The sequence below is a fragment of the Paracoccidioides brasiliensis genome, assembly GCF_000150735.1.
Source record: "Paracoccidioides brasiliensis Pb18 unplaced genomic scaffold supercont2.2, whole genome shotgun sequence".
NCBI lineage: Eukaryota > Fungi > Ascomycota > Eurotiomycetes > Onygenales > Ajellomycetaceae > Paracoccidioides > Paracoccidioides brasiliensis.
The window spans coordinates 213507-229435 of NW_011371359.1; the positions used below are offsets into that span (position 1 = coordinate 213507).

General features: G+C 48.0%; 7 protein-coding genes across 7 annotated transcripts in view; 4 read left to right on the forward strand and 3 right to left on the reverse strand.

Moving 5' to 3' along the window:
• The window catches only part of PADG_11230 (uncharacterized protein), a gene marked incomplete at both ends in the record, with an annotated part of 1204 nt that extends 824 nt beyond the window's left edge, over nt 1-380 (forward strand). The window contains 2 exons of the mRNA XM_010759495.1: nt 21-217; nt 339-380. Coding sequence (XP_010757797.1) covers nt 21-217; nt 339-380 — 239 coding nt within the window. The remainder of the gene's footprint in view (nt 1-20; nt 218-338) is intronic.
• Nucleotides 381-995: 615 nt separating this feature from the next.
• PADG_01260 (GPI-anchor transamidase GPI17) lies at nt 996-2889 on the forward strand (the record flags this gene model as incomplete). Its single annotated transcript, XM_010759080.1, has 2 exons — nt 996-1268; nt 1357-2889. The coding sequence occupies 2 exons, from the start codon at nt 996-998 to the stop codon at nt 2887-2889; spliced, it is 1806 nt and encodes a 601-aa protein (XP_010757382.1).
• A 1695-nt stretch (nt 2890-4584) lies between these two features.
• Nucleotides 4585-5856, reverse strand: PADG_01261 (uncharacterized protein; the record flags this gene model as incomplete). Its single annotated transcript, XM_010758541.1, has 1 exon — nt 4585-5856. The coding sequence occupies one exon, from the start codon at nt 5854-5856 to the stop codon at nt 4585-4587; it is 1272 nt and encodes a 423-aa protein (XP_010756843.1).
• A 1608-nt stretch (nt 5857-7464) lies between these two features.
• On the forward strand, nt 7465-8679 carry PADG_01263 (uncharacterized protein; the record flags this gene model as incomplete). Its single annotated transcript, XM_010758542.1, has 4 exons — nt 7465-7524; nt 7612-7786; nt 7914-8038; nt 8116-8679. The coding sequence occupies 4 exons, from the start codon at nt 7465-7467 to the stop codon at nt 8677-8679; spliced, it is 924 nt and encodes a 307-aa protein (XP_010756844.1).
• Nucleotides 8680-9051: 372 nt separating this feature from the next.
• On the reverse strand, nt 9052-9762 carry PADG_01264 (uncharacterized protein; the record flags this gene model as incomplete). The annotated part of the gene is made up of 1 exon (XM_010759081.1): nt 9052-9762. The coding sequence occupies one exon, from the start codon at nt 9760-9762 to the stop codon at nt 9052-9054; it is 711 nt and encodes a 236-aa protein (XP_010757383.1).
• Nucleotides 9763-10661: 899 nt separating this feature from the next.
• On the reverse strand, nt 10662-12137 carry PADG_01265 (uncharacterized protein; the record flags this gene model as incomplete). Its single annotated transcript, XM_010759082.1, has 2 exons — nt 10662-11211; nt 11473-12137. The coding sequence occupies 2 exons, from the start codon at nt 12135-12137 to the stop codon at nt 10662-10664; spliced, it is 1215 nt and encodes a 404-aa protein (XP_010757384.1).
• Nucleotides 12138-13823: 1686 nt separating this feature from the next.
• Nucleotides 13824-15542, forward strand: PADG_01266 (uncharacterized protein; the record flags this gene model as incomplete). The annotated part of the gene is made up of 1 exon (XM_010758543.1): nt 13824-15542. One exon carries the CDS (start codon nt 13824-13826, stop codon nt 15540-15542), a length of 1719 nt encoding a protein of 572 aa, XP_010756845.1.
• Between the last annotated feature and the right edge of the window lie 387 nt (nt 15543-15929).

A 15929-nucleotide genomic window follows, 5' to 3' on the forward strand; every position in this document is an offset into this window, starting at 1 on the left:
ATCCGTCGAGGAATTTGTAGCCATTCATCCCGAATTGTCCGAAGCCGACCCTAACGAGCTCATGATTGCGCGCATAAACCACGAGCACGCGGAGCGAGAGAAATTAGAACAGGCCAGACAAGAGCTTCTGAAGCGGAAACAAGCATTGATTGCGGAAAACAAGAAACGAAAAGATGACTTGGCCAATTTAGATCAGGATCTTGAAAGGTTTATCGATGTGAGTTACTTTTCTCTTAACCTTCGGGGCCATTTCATGCTATTTTCTCCGATATACGAAAGAGGGATTTCCATATCTCCCAAGGTCCCATACATGAGCTAACTGTACCATCACCAAACAGGCTGCGAAACCAATCCAGAAGATTTTTGAGAAGGAGTATTGAGGATTTGTGACTAGCTCATCTCATATCTAGCATTTTCGGGCGTTGCTGGTTTTAGGCGGTTTTGTTCTTCATACGGATGTACAGGAGTTGTTAGCATTTTTATTATATTATATTTTATTTTATTTTCATTTTTTGAAAAAACGTTATGATACCCTTTACGAAGAGATATCTACTCCACTATAGGATAACTAGTGTCGATTTCACCCTCCTTTGATATTATGTCTCCAATATATATATATATATATATATATACTGCCGAGCTGATGGGCGGCAGCCTGTAGGGCTGAAAAAGCGCTCTAACATATGTATGTTTCTCAGCAAAACACATCAGTTAAAAGCCATCATTTACGATATCTAGCCACTGAAAATGAGACTCTCAGGAACCTCAAGATAATTCTCAGCATTGAGCATCTTACTTCATAAAAGGAGGAGGTGCACACAAAACTGTTTCGTAAATCTGTCTGCTGTTGGGGCACACCAGCCAATCGCAAACCACAGAAGTTAAAGCCAACTTCAAACTCCGCAACTCCGCAACTCCAGTTGATCGACGCGCCAACTCACAAGAACTATCAAGCAGCCTGCTTCCGCTCAATTTGTGCGGACCATGAGCTGACAATGCGGAATAAAAATGATGGCAAGATGGGGACTTCCTCTGTCAGTCCCCATACAAATCCTACGCAAATATCCGATAAACCAGCCATGCCGGCCGCCAGCGCAAAGCGGACACTTCCTGCTGAGAAGCCAGAGGCCATCCGCACCAGGACATTGGTGATAGCCTCATTCTGGGCAATTATACTATTTTTGGGGCTTCCGATGTGGTGGAAAACTACATCTATCTACAGGGCACGATTACCATTGGAAGAAATGAAGGATTGGGCAGATGGCAAGGTAGGTTTCGAACAATTCCTCCCCGTGCTGTCTGTTGAGACACATCTGGTCATTCTGGAGACATAAGCTGATATTCCCCACGTAATAGGTATGCCGCCCTGTTTTCCCTTTGCAGATTCTCGTTTATGCCCCGTCGATGAGCACGCCTGATGCCGAACAACTTATTCGCACCACCCAACATGCTCTGGATGATTTGAATGATTTCTCCGCCCATCACCTCCGGCTCCGTCTAGCAGAGACCTCACAGAGCTCAGGAGAGGGGGCAGAAACCGCGCCAATAGTGGATGCGGATGCTGAAGAGAAAGAAAATGCGGCCCTGAATGTCAAGTTACTGCCGAGGGAGGATTTGGCAGCACTCGGCGCAGAACTGCATCCATATTCCGAGAGGCTAGACATCTTTTATCCGGTTAGCCAAGCGCCGTCTACTTCGGCACTCAATTCGCTTCTCGCTACGTTTATCGCCTCAGAAGTTCAGAAACTGTTCAATGAGGAGAAGGCAACAATCGCGTATATCTTATCGTCGAGCAATACGCTTAGCCCCTCGCTTCAATCCTCAACAGGCGGACAGACGCCTCCAGTGAATAACAGAGAGCAAGGAGTGGCTCTCATTAAATCAGTGGCTCCACAGCTGGCAGAGTCAATTGCTCGTCGAACCACCCGTTCTTTTAAGTATGCTGAAACGTATCATCTAAGCTTCTCGCTTTTCACCCCGGGACCCTACCCATCTTCATGGGACGTCGAACCAGCGCTTCAGGAATACCTTGTTCCGCTGCTGAAAACGTTTGCACCCATCAGCAACTTCTCCATCGACACACAGGTGCAGGTATATGCCAACTTCGCCCCGACCGCAACACAGCCAGAATACGACGAATCACAAAACGCCTGGACCTTACACAAGAAAGATCTCAGTTCCTTTATCAATGCCGCAGAATGGCCTCTCAGCCCTAGTATCGGCAAAGGCCCCACGATAAACTTCATCCTCTACGTCCCGTCAGCAAGCCAATCTCCCCTCGTCATCAAAGAGAACCGTGCCACCAGCTGGCTCATCCCTCAGTGGGGCGGGATCGTAATCCTCAACCCTCCCCTCGATACCTCATTTGTCCCCAGATCCAACCCACCCCATCTCGCCAAAGACTCCCTTCGTTCTCCGCTCTCCACATTCTCTCATCAACTGCTCACACTCCTCGGCACGCCATCCTCCCCCGCCTCCCTACCCCTGCGTCTCCAAACCCTAGTACGCATACACACAGCCTCCCTCCTCCTCTCCGCATCCTCAACCATGGGTTCCCTAGCCCATCTCACCCGCTCTCTCGCCTCCATACCCATCCCACTGAGCGTGGCCAACTCCGTCTCGACTACCCTTTCGCATCTCTCTGCTACATGCGAGCTCTTGCGTGAAGGCCGATTCAGGCAGGCGTTGGCGACCGCACGTGTTGCGGAGAACGAGGCGGAGCGCAGCTTTTTTGATAAGAGCATGGTTGGCCTTGTGTATTTTCCGGATGAGCATAAGGTTGCTGTGTATCTGCCGCTGCTGGGGCCGATAGGGGTGCCGCTGGTCATGGGGTTGGTGAGGGAGGGGAGGAGGTTGGTTCTGGCAATGAAGCAAAGGAGGGTTGCGTAGATATATATATATATATTTGTTACGTTCTCTGCTTTTTTGAGCCCGGATCTGCGGTGTAACTATTTCTGTTATTTGTTTTTGGTAGATGGCTGCTATATCGTCGTTGCGCTCTGATATCCAACCAATATAACTTGCAAGTTTGCTTTTGAAATATCCAAAATAGATTAGATATCATATTTCTCTATTCTTTAATTATCTCTCTTTGAAACCTCTGACCATCAAATATTTCCTTCCCTGATCACTGATTCTAACAACCTTGGAACAAATCGCCATCCAACCAACCATACATTAATTCTCATTCTCTCACACAATCATCTTCTCTGGATTTCATACCATATCTCAGAATTAGCAATGCGTGGTTAGTTCTTCCGCGCTGTAATCAAGCCCCACTGGCTAGTGCCTGAATCACCAACCATCCAAGGTTCATTCACACCAGGATACACGATGTCTGGCTCCTCTTTCTTTCGCTTTCGCTTTTGCTTTTACTTTTTTTGCTCATTTCCAGCCCACGATGGTGGCTCAGCTCCTCTTTGGTGCTTGGACATCCCTAAAGCCTGGGTCATCCTTTGTTTAGTCCAACACACACTCTGGCATAATATCAACATGAGATGTTTTGAAAGAACGCCTAAGTTGGGTCCGTATCATATCGATACATCTAAAAAAGAAAGCGATTTGGCGACTTTAGTTTCTTTGAGCTTCTGTTGCTGGGATGTGATTATGACCTTTGAGATATCAGCGCTTGACTGGTATGTATTTGTACATTTTTACGCAAGTAGATAGTGCGGTCGTTTCCACTCCCGCGGGACAAGCTTCATGCGCGCATATATTGACTGGTATCGCTTAGTGCCAGGAATATAGGGCCAATTGCATTGATGTAACTCTAAACGCGTAGGTATATAGTACGGGCGGCAAATGATGTTCGAGTTCGTACTTGCTTTATTTCACATTCGAAGAATGGATTTTGCCGAGAAAATTGTACAAAGGGTATGATAGATCGTTTATAGAGTCTGCTCAAGCTTGGGAGCCCATAGATGCTTTGATATGGTTGGATTAGTAGGTAGGACGGTCTGAGAAGTCAATATCTGACAATGGGAAAATGAGAATAAAAGAACTGAGCTGCAGGGAAATAACTAATGCTGTTCATGTTGTGAGGGCGACGGACTGCATGAGAACCTTGGAGTGGGGTAATAAAAAGAAGTTCATTGAACGAGGAGATAAAAGAAAGTGGGACAACAGGCAAAGAAAAGAAGACGACAATGAAAAACTTTATATAAGTATATCGAAAATAACTGATGGTCAAGGCAAAAGAGTCAGTTGATATCATAATGCGCCCAGGAATAGGACGATGAGTATGACCACCTAGCTATCTAGCTACCAAGCTAGCTAGGTAGTAATAGGTCAAAGACATTAGACCAAAGCATTAACAGCATAACCAAAGAAAGCGAGCATGGCAAAATAGCCCAAATTTAGTAAACATAGTGGTAATGAAGAAATAAGCCAGGTCGAACCCCCGCGGTATTTACATGAACAAAAATTAAGAATAGATTATAAACCAAAAAGCCAATATGCCCCCCAGACACCGGCAGCCGTACTCCAGGAGCCAACCTGCAAACCGAAAAAAAAAATACAACACCGTTATTCTATAACGTTTTGTCGCAGATTTTGGATGTCAAAAATCTAAAACTTGTCCGGCGACTACCGGAACTGAGGCAGAGGTGGTGTTTTTGTGACAGAGAAATATGGGCTGCCACTTTTGCTCTGAAATCCAACCCTTTCCATCATTTCAGAGAATGTGGTTTGCGGTCGACCATTTGCAACACTCGGGTAGGCCCAGACTCCGCTGTGACTCAAATGTGCCGGGCTGAAAACCTTTATGCCTTCCGCGCTTGGCTCACATCCACCACCACCACTAAAGCCTCCTCCTCCTTTATTCGGAGGAGGCATGGTTGCAATATCTTCCGCTGTAGGCAGCGATCCAAAGACACTTCTCACCCGGGCGCTGGTCCGTTGAAATGTCGATCTGCTATGCTCCTCGTTGTCAAGTTCTCCTGGCCGACGGAGGAAATCTGTGCGGATTGAGTCATGGGCTGCACAAGGGATTGGGTCAGAGATCGAGACTTCACCCTTGTCGAAGGATTCGCGGAAATAGCCAAATTTTTGAATGAGCGATGATGCAGAGCGTGTTTCCTGCCGGTGTCTATAGAAGAAAATCGCAATCATGGCGATTAGGATGCCAGCAACGAGGCCGGGAACTAAGCCAACGGCAACTGCGCGCCCGGGGTACTTTGGTTCATTGGATATTGACGAAGGATGTGCTTCGTTCATATTAGGAAAAGCTTTAGTTGGGGAGGTGGGTTTGAGCGTTGGAAGATATGAACTATGAAGGATAATATACGATGCTTGGGTAGTCGACGTGGAATTGGCAGTGGTATTAGATGACGCAGGAGTAGCGGAGTGGGAAGCTGTTCCTGATTGCGTCAATGTAGGCGATGTAGGGCCAGGCTGCGAGGTGGTGGTGGTCACTGGAAACGGTGGAAAAGCCAGCTCCGGATAGATCACTTGGCAATAGAACCCTCCTAGCCTGTCCGAGAGACATTGAGTGCCAGGAGGGCAGCATTGGCCGCCACACTTCCAGGACTCGCTGTTGAGCGTGGTGGTCCTAGCAGGAGAGTTTGGGTTCTCGGGAGTTTGAGTATTGCATGGTTTTTGGTTCATTCGATAACACGACTGTCCTAGGGGGCAGCATATCATCGAGGTAGAGTTGTTCAGAGTAATGCATACAGTGCCCTCAGGACAACAGAAGTTGGATGGAGCTTTCGGGTCTTCACATGGCGAATGGCCTTCGGAGCACAATCCAGTGCCACGTTGCAAACCCCCAAGGGCTACCGTCAAGGGCACTGCGGACAACGGCGCCTGTAATGACAAAATCGTAGTTAAGAGGAGGACCAGACTCCTCAGAATCGTCATGCTGACGTATCAGGATGGGTTAACTTGCTCGAATAGACATCAGAGTCCGCACAAAGAACGAAGGGAAGGGAACAATCAACGTTGATAACTCGTGAACAGAAACAGAGGAGAAGAAGAAGAAGAAGAAGAAGAAGAAGAAGAAGAAGAAGGAGAAGGAGAAGGAGAAGGAGAAGAAGACAGAGAGAAATAGTAAGAAAGAAAAGTATATTGTATTGGATGGCAAGAAACAAGAAGAACGAAGCTCAAACCTCCAAACGAAACATCGCCGCCGCGCGACTTTTTGTATAAAGGCACGAGGCAGAGCAAGGTCTCGAGACGGAGACATAATGCGGAGAAACCTTGGAAAAAGAAGAGGAAACCCTTTGTGAAACGCATAAACACCGGCCTGGACTATAGTTATGACAGACAGAACGCCACAGGAAAACCCCGCGACACAGGTCTGTTGAACAAAAAGATGACGGCATGGACGTGAGCGGGGCCAATGTCTAGGCCAGGGACGGAAGGGAGGGAAGCTAACCCCTGGACCCAACCTGACGAAACACTCTGGAGCCAGCGAACCGCCCACCCAAGGGTAAGGACTGAGACCTGAGGAGTCCATCCTCAATCCATCCTCAATCCATCCTGCGGCGCCAGAGACAGATCGCAACGGCCCCTCATCGCCCAAGGACCAAGGAGTGTCGGGCGTGTCAAAACCCACGCTGTAGCGACGGGTTGGATGCTGTGGAGGCTGAAACGGCGAATCGAGCGATTTTGGCTGCCCAGTGGGTGGGTGATCAGTCAGGTGAGATCGACAGTAGCCATTGGTTCGATTCAGCATCCTTACCTTATCATGTTTTAGTTCGTTCGTTCACTGGCTATGGTTAGTTTTCCAGCAGTTAACATCCAAAACAAAGCACAACACGTCCCCTCGCTCTGATTGGGCCAGGCACCATAGGTGAAGGTAAAGGGGTTGTTGTATTTTGCCCTTGTTGACGCAACACAAGGGCCAAGATTTTCGTGTAGGTATACCGACCGCCAACTCCTCTACCACTCCAACCAGAAAAGGCGAGGGCATGTCACCACTAAATGGAACATCCTGGCAAGAATGTCATGGAGAGGAAAATGCTGAATCTCCAAACTAACTGATGACTCTCTCCACGTAGACATCAACTCATGGAGTTGGCACGTGAAGATCGGCTCGGGGGCCGCGGCGGTGGGTTGATTTTTGTTCGAGCGCAGACGCATAAAGTCGCAGGTTGATTTTGAGGCAGAGTAAAGTTGCTGAGGCTGTGATTGGCTGCGCGGGCACCCCTGGGGCGCTATGCCTGAAACACACTGGTGTCTTGGCACCGAAGAAATATTTCCATCGCAGACTTCGACTCGGAATCCCGGTTGACCGCGAGCGAACCAGTCCCAGCAACCGACGTCTGTTTTGACATTTGACAATTTGGGATTGAGTCTGAGACTGAGGGATTGAGATTGAGATTGAGATTGGCGGATAAAGGTTGGCTGGTTGAATCCGGTTCACCACGTCATCCTACGCCCTCCCTCCGCGCCCCCCTTCCCCCTTCTCCTCCAAACCTGGCGATGGTTCGAGGCTGAAATCCTTTTTTTTTTCCCCCTCCGTTCATGATATTACAACGCTCACTCCGGCCGCAGTCCGGTCTGCGCGCCGTCTCCTCCTTCTTGGTGTGCTTCCCTCCCTCTCGGAATTCGTGCCCCATATGTTGTTATGTTGATGTTATGTTGCTGATGACGCTGGTCCTGCCCCTGTAGCCCTTCCTCCGAACAAACCCTCCGAGTCGATCAACACATTATGTACCGCAATTGGGGCACGATAGCGCCTTCAAGAAACATGGAATTCCCGATCTCCTCTCGCCGCAGGGTTTCGATCTGTCATGGACTCAATACCAGGGTTTCCTGATCAACAAACTGAATCTTTTAACAGCAGGTATATTTCACTTTTGTCCAATGGCCTCTGTGCAAGTGGATAGGATATATATATAAAGAAAAAGAAAGAAAGAAAACCCTTCAATTGGCGATTTTGGGGTCTGATGTGTGTGTGTGTGTGTGTTTAGGGACTCCTGATGAATCTGCAACTCCCGGTACACTCCTAGTCAAATATGCCCGCGATGCGAGCATGGCGTCGGTCTTCAACTACGCCTCCATGGCCCACAACAACCACTTTTTCTTCAATTGTCTGGTCAGTGAACCCTCTGTGCCTCGGAATGGTGGAAATCTCTGCCCGGTCTAACCATAAATTACCATTATCGTAAATAGGCCCCCCAACAAGTCCCCATCCCCGAACACATCTCCAATGCCATCAACGATTCCTGCTCGTCCGTCGAGTCGCTCAAGGCAGAATTCCTCGCCACCGCCAACGCCATGTTTGGTCCCGGCTTCGTCTGGCTGGTGAAAGCGAAGGATACCGGCCAGTTTAAAATACTCTGCACCTACATTGCCGGCTCTCCGTATGCTGATGCCCACTACCGCCGCCAGCCCGTCGACATGGCAACCCAGACCACCGGCATCACCGGAGGAGAGAACCTGCAACAGATCAGAAGACTCGCCCCAACGAATCGAGTAGGCTCAATGGGTGCCTATTCTCCTCAGAAGAAGGTTATGGCACCCGGCGCCATTGATGTTCATCCTATTCTGTGCGTGAACACTTGGGAACATGTATGGCTTCCCGACTGGGGTATTGGAGGCAAGCCAAAATTCCTGGAGGCATGGTGGAATAGGGTCAACTGGAACGAGGTGGCGCACAATGATTCCAAGTGTGGGTCGTTTTCGACGCGCGCTTCCTCTGCGAGATCTTCTTTCAGGAAAAGACAGAGGATCTGATTGATCTCTCAGGCAAACATAGAAAAAAAAAAAATTAAAAGAGGAAAATGGACGGGGACGATTGGATTCTTTCGTTCTCTGTGTCTAGATGTCTGTCTATTCTGTATTATATATATATATATTCTTCTATTTTCTTTTTCCTTTGCATTTACATACACACCCAGCATGTCATCTATGCTATTAGAGGTAGGGAAATATAGACGGGTATCAATGCCTCTTCCCCTTTATGGCCAGTAAACCGCGATGCATCTCTCTGCATATCATCATCCCCAAGCCCAAACTGCCCGTCTAATGTCCAAATAACCCATCCCAAAAAAGCCCCAATACACGCCCAGACACACACACAAAAAAAAAAAAAAAAAAAAAAAAAAACTACTTCGCCATATCCAACTCCCTCACCCTTTTCTCGAACGCCTCAATCATCATGCCCGCCACCTGACTCTCCACCGCCCCCATCATAGCCGCATGCATCGCACTCCGAAACTGAAACCTGACCTCCAACACAACCTTCGTCTCCTCCCTCCCGCCCCCCATCATGACATGACCATTATCCCTCGGCTTCAGTGGCTGGAGCTTCCACAACGTATCCAAATATTCAAACAACCCACCATCCCCACCATCCCCACCGTTCCCGTTCCCGTTCCCGCTCCCGCTCCCGCTCCCGCTCCCTTTCCCTGTCCCATGCCGCCCACTCCTTGCACCCACTGTCCACCGCTCCCCGTCACACTCCACCCGCGACACAAACGTCTCGCTCAACGGGCCATATCCGACCGTCAAGAATGCGCTGGTGGGGTGTCCGGTCTCTCCGTCGCGGGCGGTCACTGTCGATGCGGTGAGGAATGGCAGAAAGCGAGCGTACGAGTCGATGTCTGAGATTGTGCGGAAGAGAGGTTCCGGGGGGAAGGGGAGGTTCCGGGCGGCCGTTAGAGTTTGGGGCGGCGGTGGGGAGAAGGCGGTCGCGAAGGTTGGGAGATGGAAGTTGTGGAAGGGCGGTTTTGTTATGGTGCCGGTGCGCCGCGGGGTGGGTTTGGAGATGGCGAGGGAAGGGAGGAGCAGGCGCAGGAGGGGACCTGGTGGGCGCATTTTATATATATATATATATTATATTATATTATATTTATTTATTTATTTTTATATATATTTGGGACCCCCTCCTCTGTCTTTTCCAGCGGTGATGGCGGAAGGGTTTGGAGGGGAGCTTTCGTTTCTGTGCTTTGTAGAGGCGAGGTGGGTAGGGTGCGAAATTACTCTTTCCCTTCCCTCTGGCTAGATTAGTTATCGCATGGTCGTTGCGCGGACGGTAGTTAACTATAGGCTGGGTGTGCAATGCGATTACGAAGATTCGATACACGGCAGGATTTGGGTGGTCGTGTGGGATCTTATTCGATGTTTGTAGGAATAAAGTTGTTTGACCGCGAGGCCTCCGCAACGAAGTCCGCAGAAATATTTTAACTAACCCTTGGCGCAACTTTTCTCCGGTGCAATCACAGCTGCAGTCCTGATCGACTCCGCATGCTTTTATCAAGTGAGCAACATTTTAACTTGGTGCTTGATTTGTCCATTCTTTTCCTTTCAAAATGGCATGTGCTTTTCAGTATTCAGCTTCTTGGGAATTATTCATGTCATTCCTGCCATGTTTACTATACTTCTCTTCTCAAAGGAGGGGCTAGGAATTGGCGTGTTATCGCATGCGGATAAATTTTGAATAACAGTCTTCTCTCATCGATCAACCTGAGAGGGCAAACAAAAATGACAGAATCAAAATTATTATCCAACCTAGTCAATTAGTTAACTGACCTAATTAATAAGCGAAGTCAATGGTTATTTAACCAGCTAACTAGGTGCCTATAACTAGTTATACAAGCCAACGGATCATGGGGGAAAGCCCATCGGCACTCTCGCCATTTCTCCATTTCCACAGCTGAGCTTTCAACGCTGTGGCTCATCCAAAGGCCCAACAAGACGGAAACTCATCCTAAACCCTATGCAACAATATCTGCCTTCATTGACACAACCCCACTAGGACCATAAATATTCACCTTCCCACCTCTCCCTTCCCCTTCCTCCAGCACAATCCTATACTCCTCCTCCGCATACAGCGGGCTGGTCGCCCTGTACTCAATACACTCAGGAACAAGAACCTCTTCGGCGTCTGCTAGCTTGTCGTTGCCATTGCCACAGGTTGAATCCCGCTTCTGTGCACCATGCACATCCCGCCACAGGTCTAACATGCAAATCAAATTGAGCGGGCCATGTACGACCAGACCGCGGTGTCCCTCGACGGTTTGAGCCCAGGGGAGTGAGTAGTGGATTTTATGGCCGTTGAATGTCAGTGCTGAGAAGCGGAAGAGAGTTACTGCTGATTGGCGGAGGGTGCGGGTGTGGGTGGTGATGTTGTCTTGTGTGGAGGTTGAGAAAGTTGGTGGTACTGTTGATGGGCGGTTAAAGGAGATGGCGGGTGGGGCGTTGTCGACTGTTCGAGGAGTTGAGGTTGACGATGGCATCTTGAGAGCTTCTCGGAATACCCAGTTTCTGTATTATGTGTTATTCAATGGTTAGTATTTGTTTATTTAGGTTCTTCTTCTGTTTTACGGAGATGAGATCTAGAAGGGAGATTTATGATCCCCCAGCTTCAGCTTCGAACAGAAGATTCGTATGATGTGAAACAGAAGAAATAAATAGGACGAAATGATGAGAGGAAACAACAACAGATCCCCACGAAACAGAAGAAGTAAGCACACAAAACATGCCATCAAGGATGCTCTTTTTCTATATATATATATATAAACTCACCGTCTATCCACAATCGCAACGCCCTTTTCATTCTCAAAAACCTTCTCCACACCAACAACCACCATCTCCTCCCCGGTCTTCCTCACAACCTTTGCCTCAGCAGTCAACATCCGGGTCGTCTCCCGCACCTCCTGACCAACCCTCAACAAATTCACCTTCCCATCCACGCCACGCGGCCACCGCACCTCACCGCCAGCCCACATGCGTCTCGTAAACGGAGCATCGGGGTTATATGACACGTCGGTGCCGTCAGCTCCCAGCTCACCTTCCAAAAATGCCGGGCTGAAGTATACGAGATGGTGTCCGGGGGGGATGGGGGTTCCGGCTTCTGGGGGTGCGGAGTTGGATATGGAGGGGTTGCCTGGATATATCGAGTTGCGGTTTAGCGTGAGAGAGAGCAGCTGAAGTTGATTGGCATCGAGGGTTTGGGTACGAGTTTGGGGACCGAGGGATTGGAAGCGGGAGAGGAAGTTGGAGGCTACGGCTGACGCCGATCTGTTGGAGAAGACAGATCGTGACTGGAGGTAGGGCTTGGATGTTGGTAGCTGTTGCGATGATCGGTTATATGTGATTCTGCGGCCTAGACATATCCCGGGGGCGAAGGAAGGGTGGAAAGACAAGCGTGTAGAAGCGGCCGTGACGTTTGATCGGGACGGAGAAAACATGGTTAGCGTGGAAAGGTTTCCAGTCGAGGTGGAATCGAGATCAGGGGTTTCGTTGATATGTAACTAGTTATAATGTATGTATCTGTACCAATCTATTCTCGATCGATTGAATATGCCTTTGCTATTATGGGATTATGGCAGCTCCCGAGGTCTAGTGACAATACGTCAGAGGTATGGAGGACATGAAGCGATTTGCGCAGAGGTCGTCCGGCTTCTCAGGTCCTGGGAATGGATGCAAATTGCAAAGTTCATGAGGGGTTTGAAGCGAAAATTTGCAGACTGAATATGTTAATTTATAGCCTGTAGGGAGAATGAATGAGTCCCACAGAAGCCATTTCCGCGGTCATCTTCCGAGAAGGATCGGGAGCTTCCCCATGATCCCAGTGGATTCTGTATCTCTGTAACTGCTGTGCCGTTAATTGTAATAGTGGGTGCCTCAGGCTTGAGCCTCGGGATCTCGGGACTTGTTGGTTCCCCGGTTCTTGCACGACGCAACAAGTTAAACTTTGTTAATTATTTCTTGATACTTTAATAACCTGAAAAATGATCCCCGGTTTCGGCTCTCGGCATCCGGCATCTTATGGCCATGGGAAGCACAGATCTATAAGATGATAAATGTCTAAGAAGGTTGCAGTATATCCAAATTAATTACCAGGACTTGTTTGAGATTGTCGAGTATAACATGGAAAATCATTTTCTGGGTGCTATTTTTCCTATTTCCGCATGACTGTTTTCGAAACGCTGTTCGCCTCTCTTCCTGAATACCAGAACGAGGCTATCCTGTGGTAACTAAATAAGTAGTTAACTAAACCTACAACGAAAGATGAGGGAACTTAACTCTCGGTTCTCATCAATCTCCCAAGGATACAATGATTTTGGGAAGATCCATAACCAGGTAGTTCCAGGGTTATCAGCGAGATATAGAAATTACAAATGCTGAAAATGCCCCGCCATCCAGTTCATTCGACTATCGTGAGTTTTCAGATGGCTCTAAGGTGATAAAGTCCGCTGGGCACGGTAAAAAGTTTCATCCAACTTCCGGAACTAATTCATGGAACAAATTTCCAAAGTGAAGAGACCGCTGGTTAAAGCATCTGTCGAAGACAATGTTGCTGGATTGCGAACAAAAAGGTGGCTATCCCATCCAGTTTGGGGGATTTGATATTTCCTTTATTCTGAACACTAACTACGCTCTGGCTAAATATTCTGACAAGCCTGGATATGGATGACAATTTCCTGATGGCAGTTCACCTGCTCATCTTGCATTCCCCATTTTTCTTTTCTTTTCTTTTGGAACCGGCAACTCTCTGGGTTCAAGCGCTCTGGCGTGAACTGCAATGATGAACGCGAGATGAAAGAGCAGCAGAAATGAGCAGCAGATGATGGGTGATTATTGCTGCCAATCCGTTCACTGTACAACTTCGCGTCTGCTGCGTTGTCGCATTGAACGTGTCGTGGAGATCTGCTCTAGTAAAAACTACAACACAACTCCTATAACCCCTGATTCTTCATTGCTGAGCCTCTTCTTCTTTCATCTGATCTGGTCTTCATTTGCAGCTTATCTACCAACACTCACACTCTCTTGCCCACGGATTTGATGTTTCAATCATATGGCGCAGGTTTTTCTTTCTTTAGAATCAGTATCATCTTTCCCTGTGCTTGTCTGGAATCGCTTCTACTGTCTCAATGAACTCCTTGCAGCTTTATTTGCAGCTTCATTTACCCTCCCGCCCCCCTCCCTGTCGCCGATCACACAGCCCCTCAAACGGCGACAAGATTGAATATCCGAAATTCTTGGATTTCAGCAAGGTGCAGAAGCCTCGACATCACTGGGATGGATCTCAGAGAGAAATTGTTTGTGTTGCTAGACGTTTCTACTCCCTGACTCTGAAGCAAGAGACTGCAATTTTTAATTACATGTTTGCATCGGATCTTCAAAAAGAAGGATTCCTCAGTGGCCTGCCTGTCACTACCCTCAACTCACAGTGTCATGACATGGTTCGCAACAAACACCCCATATGGGTTTCGGTTAACTCATCACCACATTCTCATGATGGCGATGATGAGTACAGGGAAGCCCGTCGCTTGATTGAGATGGTTTGTATAGAGTTGGGTATTGAAATCAGCAAAAAGCCAAATACATACACACAGGTCAAAGGATGCCAGCTCCTGAAGTCGTTTTTCAATATCCCTGATGCCAAAAAGGCCGATGAATTGATGCTTGAACAAACATTTGAAACTGAAACTGAAGCGGAACTCAACACTGAACCGCAACATGAAAGAACCCCCAGTACCAATCTGAACTCGAGACGACGCACTCTGTATAAGAAACCATTTAAAGGAAAGAAGCCCAGGATCGTATACCGATTTCACAATGCACAGAGTAGGGGGATTAACAGTCCTAGTATACGTGCTGCAGTCTGGGCCACCGGTCCATCTCATATTCAGCATCCATCTCTCCTCGACCAGCGCATTCTTGCAAATCTGGCGAAGTCCCACCTTTCAAGATATACCATACCATCTCCATTTATTTCAACATATGCGACCCTCCTGCCAACAATTCATAGAATGTTGACCAAAAGTAACTGTTCAATGGTCTCAATCATAGATGCATCAAAACTCAATCAGCAAATGCTATTTTCTGCCCAGGAACTATTGGAAAAGGATCCTCTCGGCCCTGAAATCACCAAAGTGGGATATTTGGGGTGGCAGGAGTGGTTAGTATGGGGGAGCATTTCCGAAGAGGCAATTATCTGCACTATCTCTCATTTACAGCTTCTGAACATTGTTGACTTGAATCCTGACATTGAGTCGGTGCTTCAAACCCAAACAATCAAGCTTTATGTTCATAACCGCCTTCCACTTAAAACAAAACTCAGAGCTTGCCATACAAAAGTCGATGAGCCACATGGCAAGGTAATTGGGAAGTTTCTCAGAATGGTCAACCTTCCCCTGGAATATATTGAAGATGTTGCACTCGGAATCACCCGCGGCTGGCTCTTTACCCGCAGCCACACGAATACGAACGATGAGTTTCTAGGTGGAGTACGTCAGGGATATACGGAGTGTTCGGCTTATGTGACACCTCCAATTACACCTCAGAAACCAGAAAAGCAACCCGAAATAATTGTCATCGATGATGAGCTCAGCAAGGGAGGGGTGACGCTGGACAGATTTCAGGAGGAACTGAGACGAACCGCAGAGACAGAACCTGAATCCGAATCCGAAACACCTGAGGTACAGCATTCCGAGAGGGGTTCCCAATGGGAAACCGTGTATGTTGAGATGAATGAGGGGAATGAGAACTTTGCGAGAGTATTCGAACTGGACCGGGAGAGAGTTAATCGAGTGATGGGATGGGAGAACGAGAACGATGAATCTAGAAGCTGTGAGAGAATGTGGTGAGAAGAGTTCAATGAGTGGTTAGTGGCTTTAAGTGGAAGGAATCTATTTGCTGGTTCTGGTGGTACATGATATGATGTTTCTCTGGTTTCTCCCGGGCGCTTGCGGAAATATTTATTTGAAGGGATCTGAACGGATGAATGGGGAAACGGGGTTTATTGTGGCACTAGATGGAACATCTGACGAAGCTAATCGAAGAGGGGAATTTGCGAAGTTTCCGCATACGATGGTCCCGATATCCTGAACGTTAGGCTGCAAATGAAAACATGTTTTCGCAATTCTGATGTCACCCGGAAAGGTCAACCTCCACGAAATGAAGTTTGAAAGTTTCCATATGGCATTTGACAACTAAACTCCTTAATATTGGCATATAATCCTCTTCCACATATG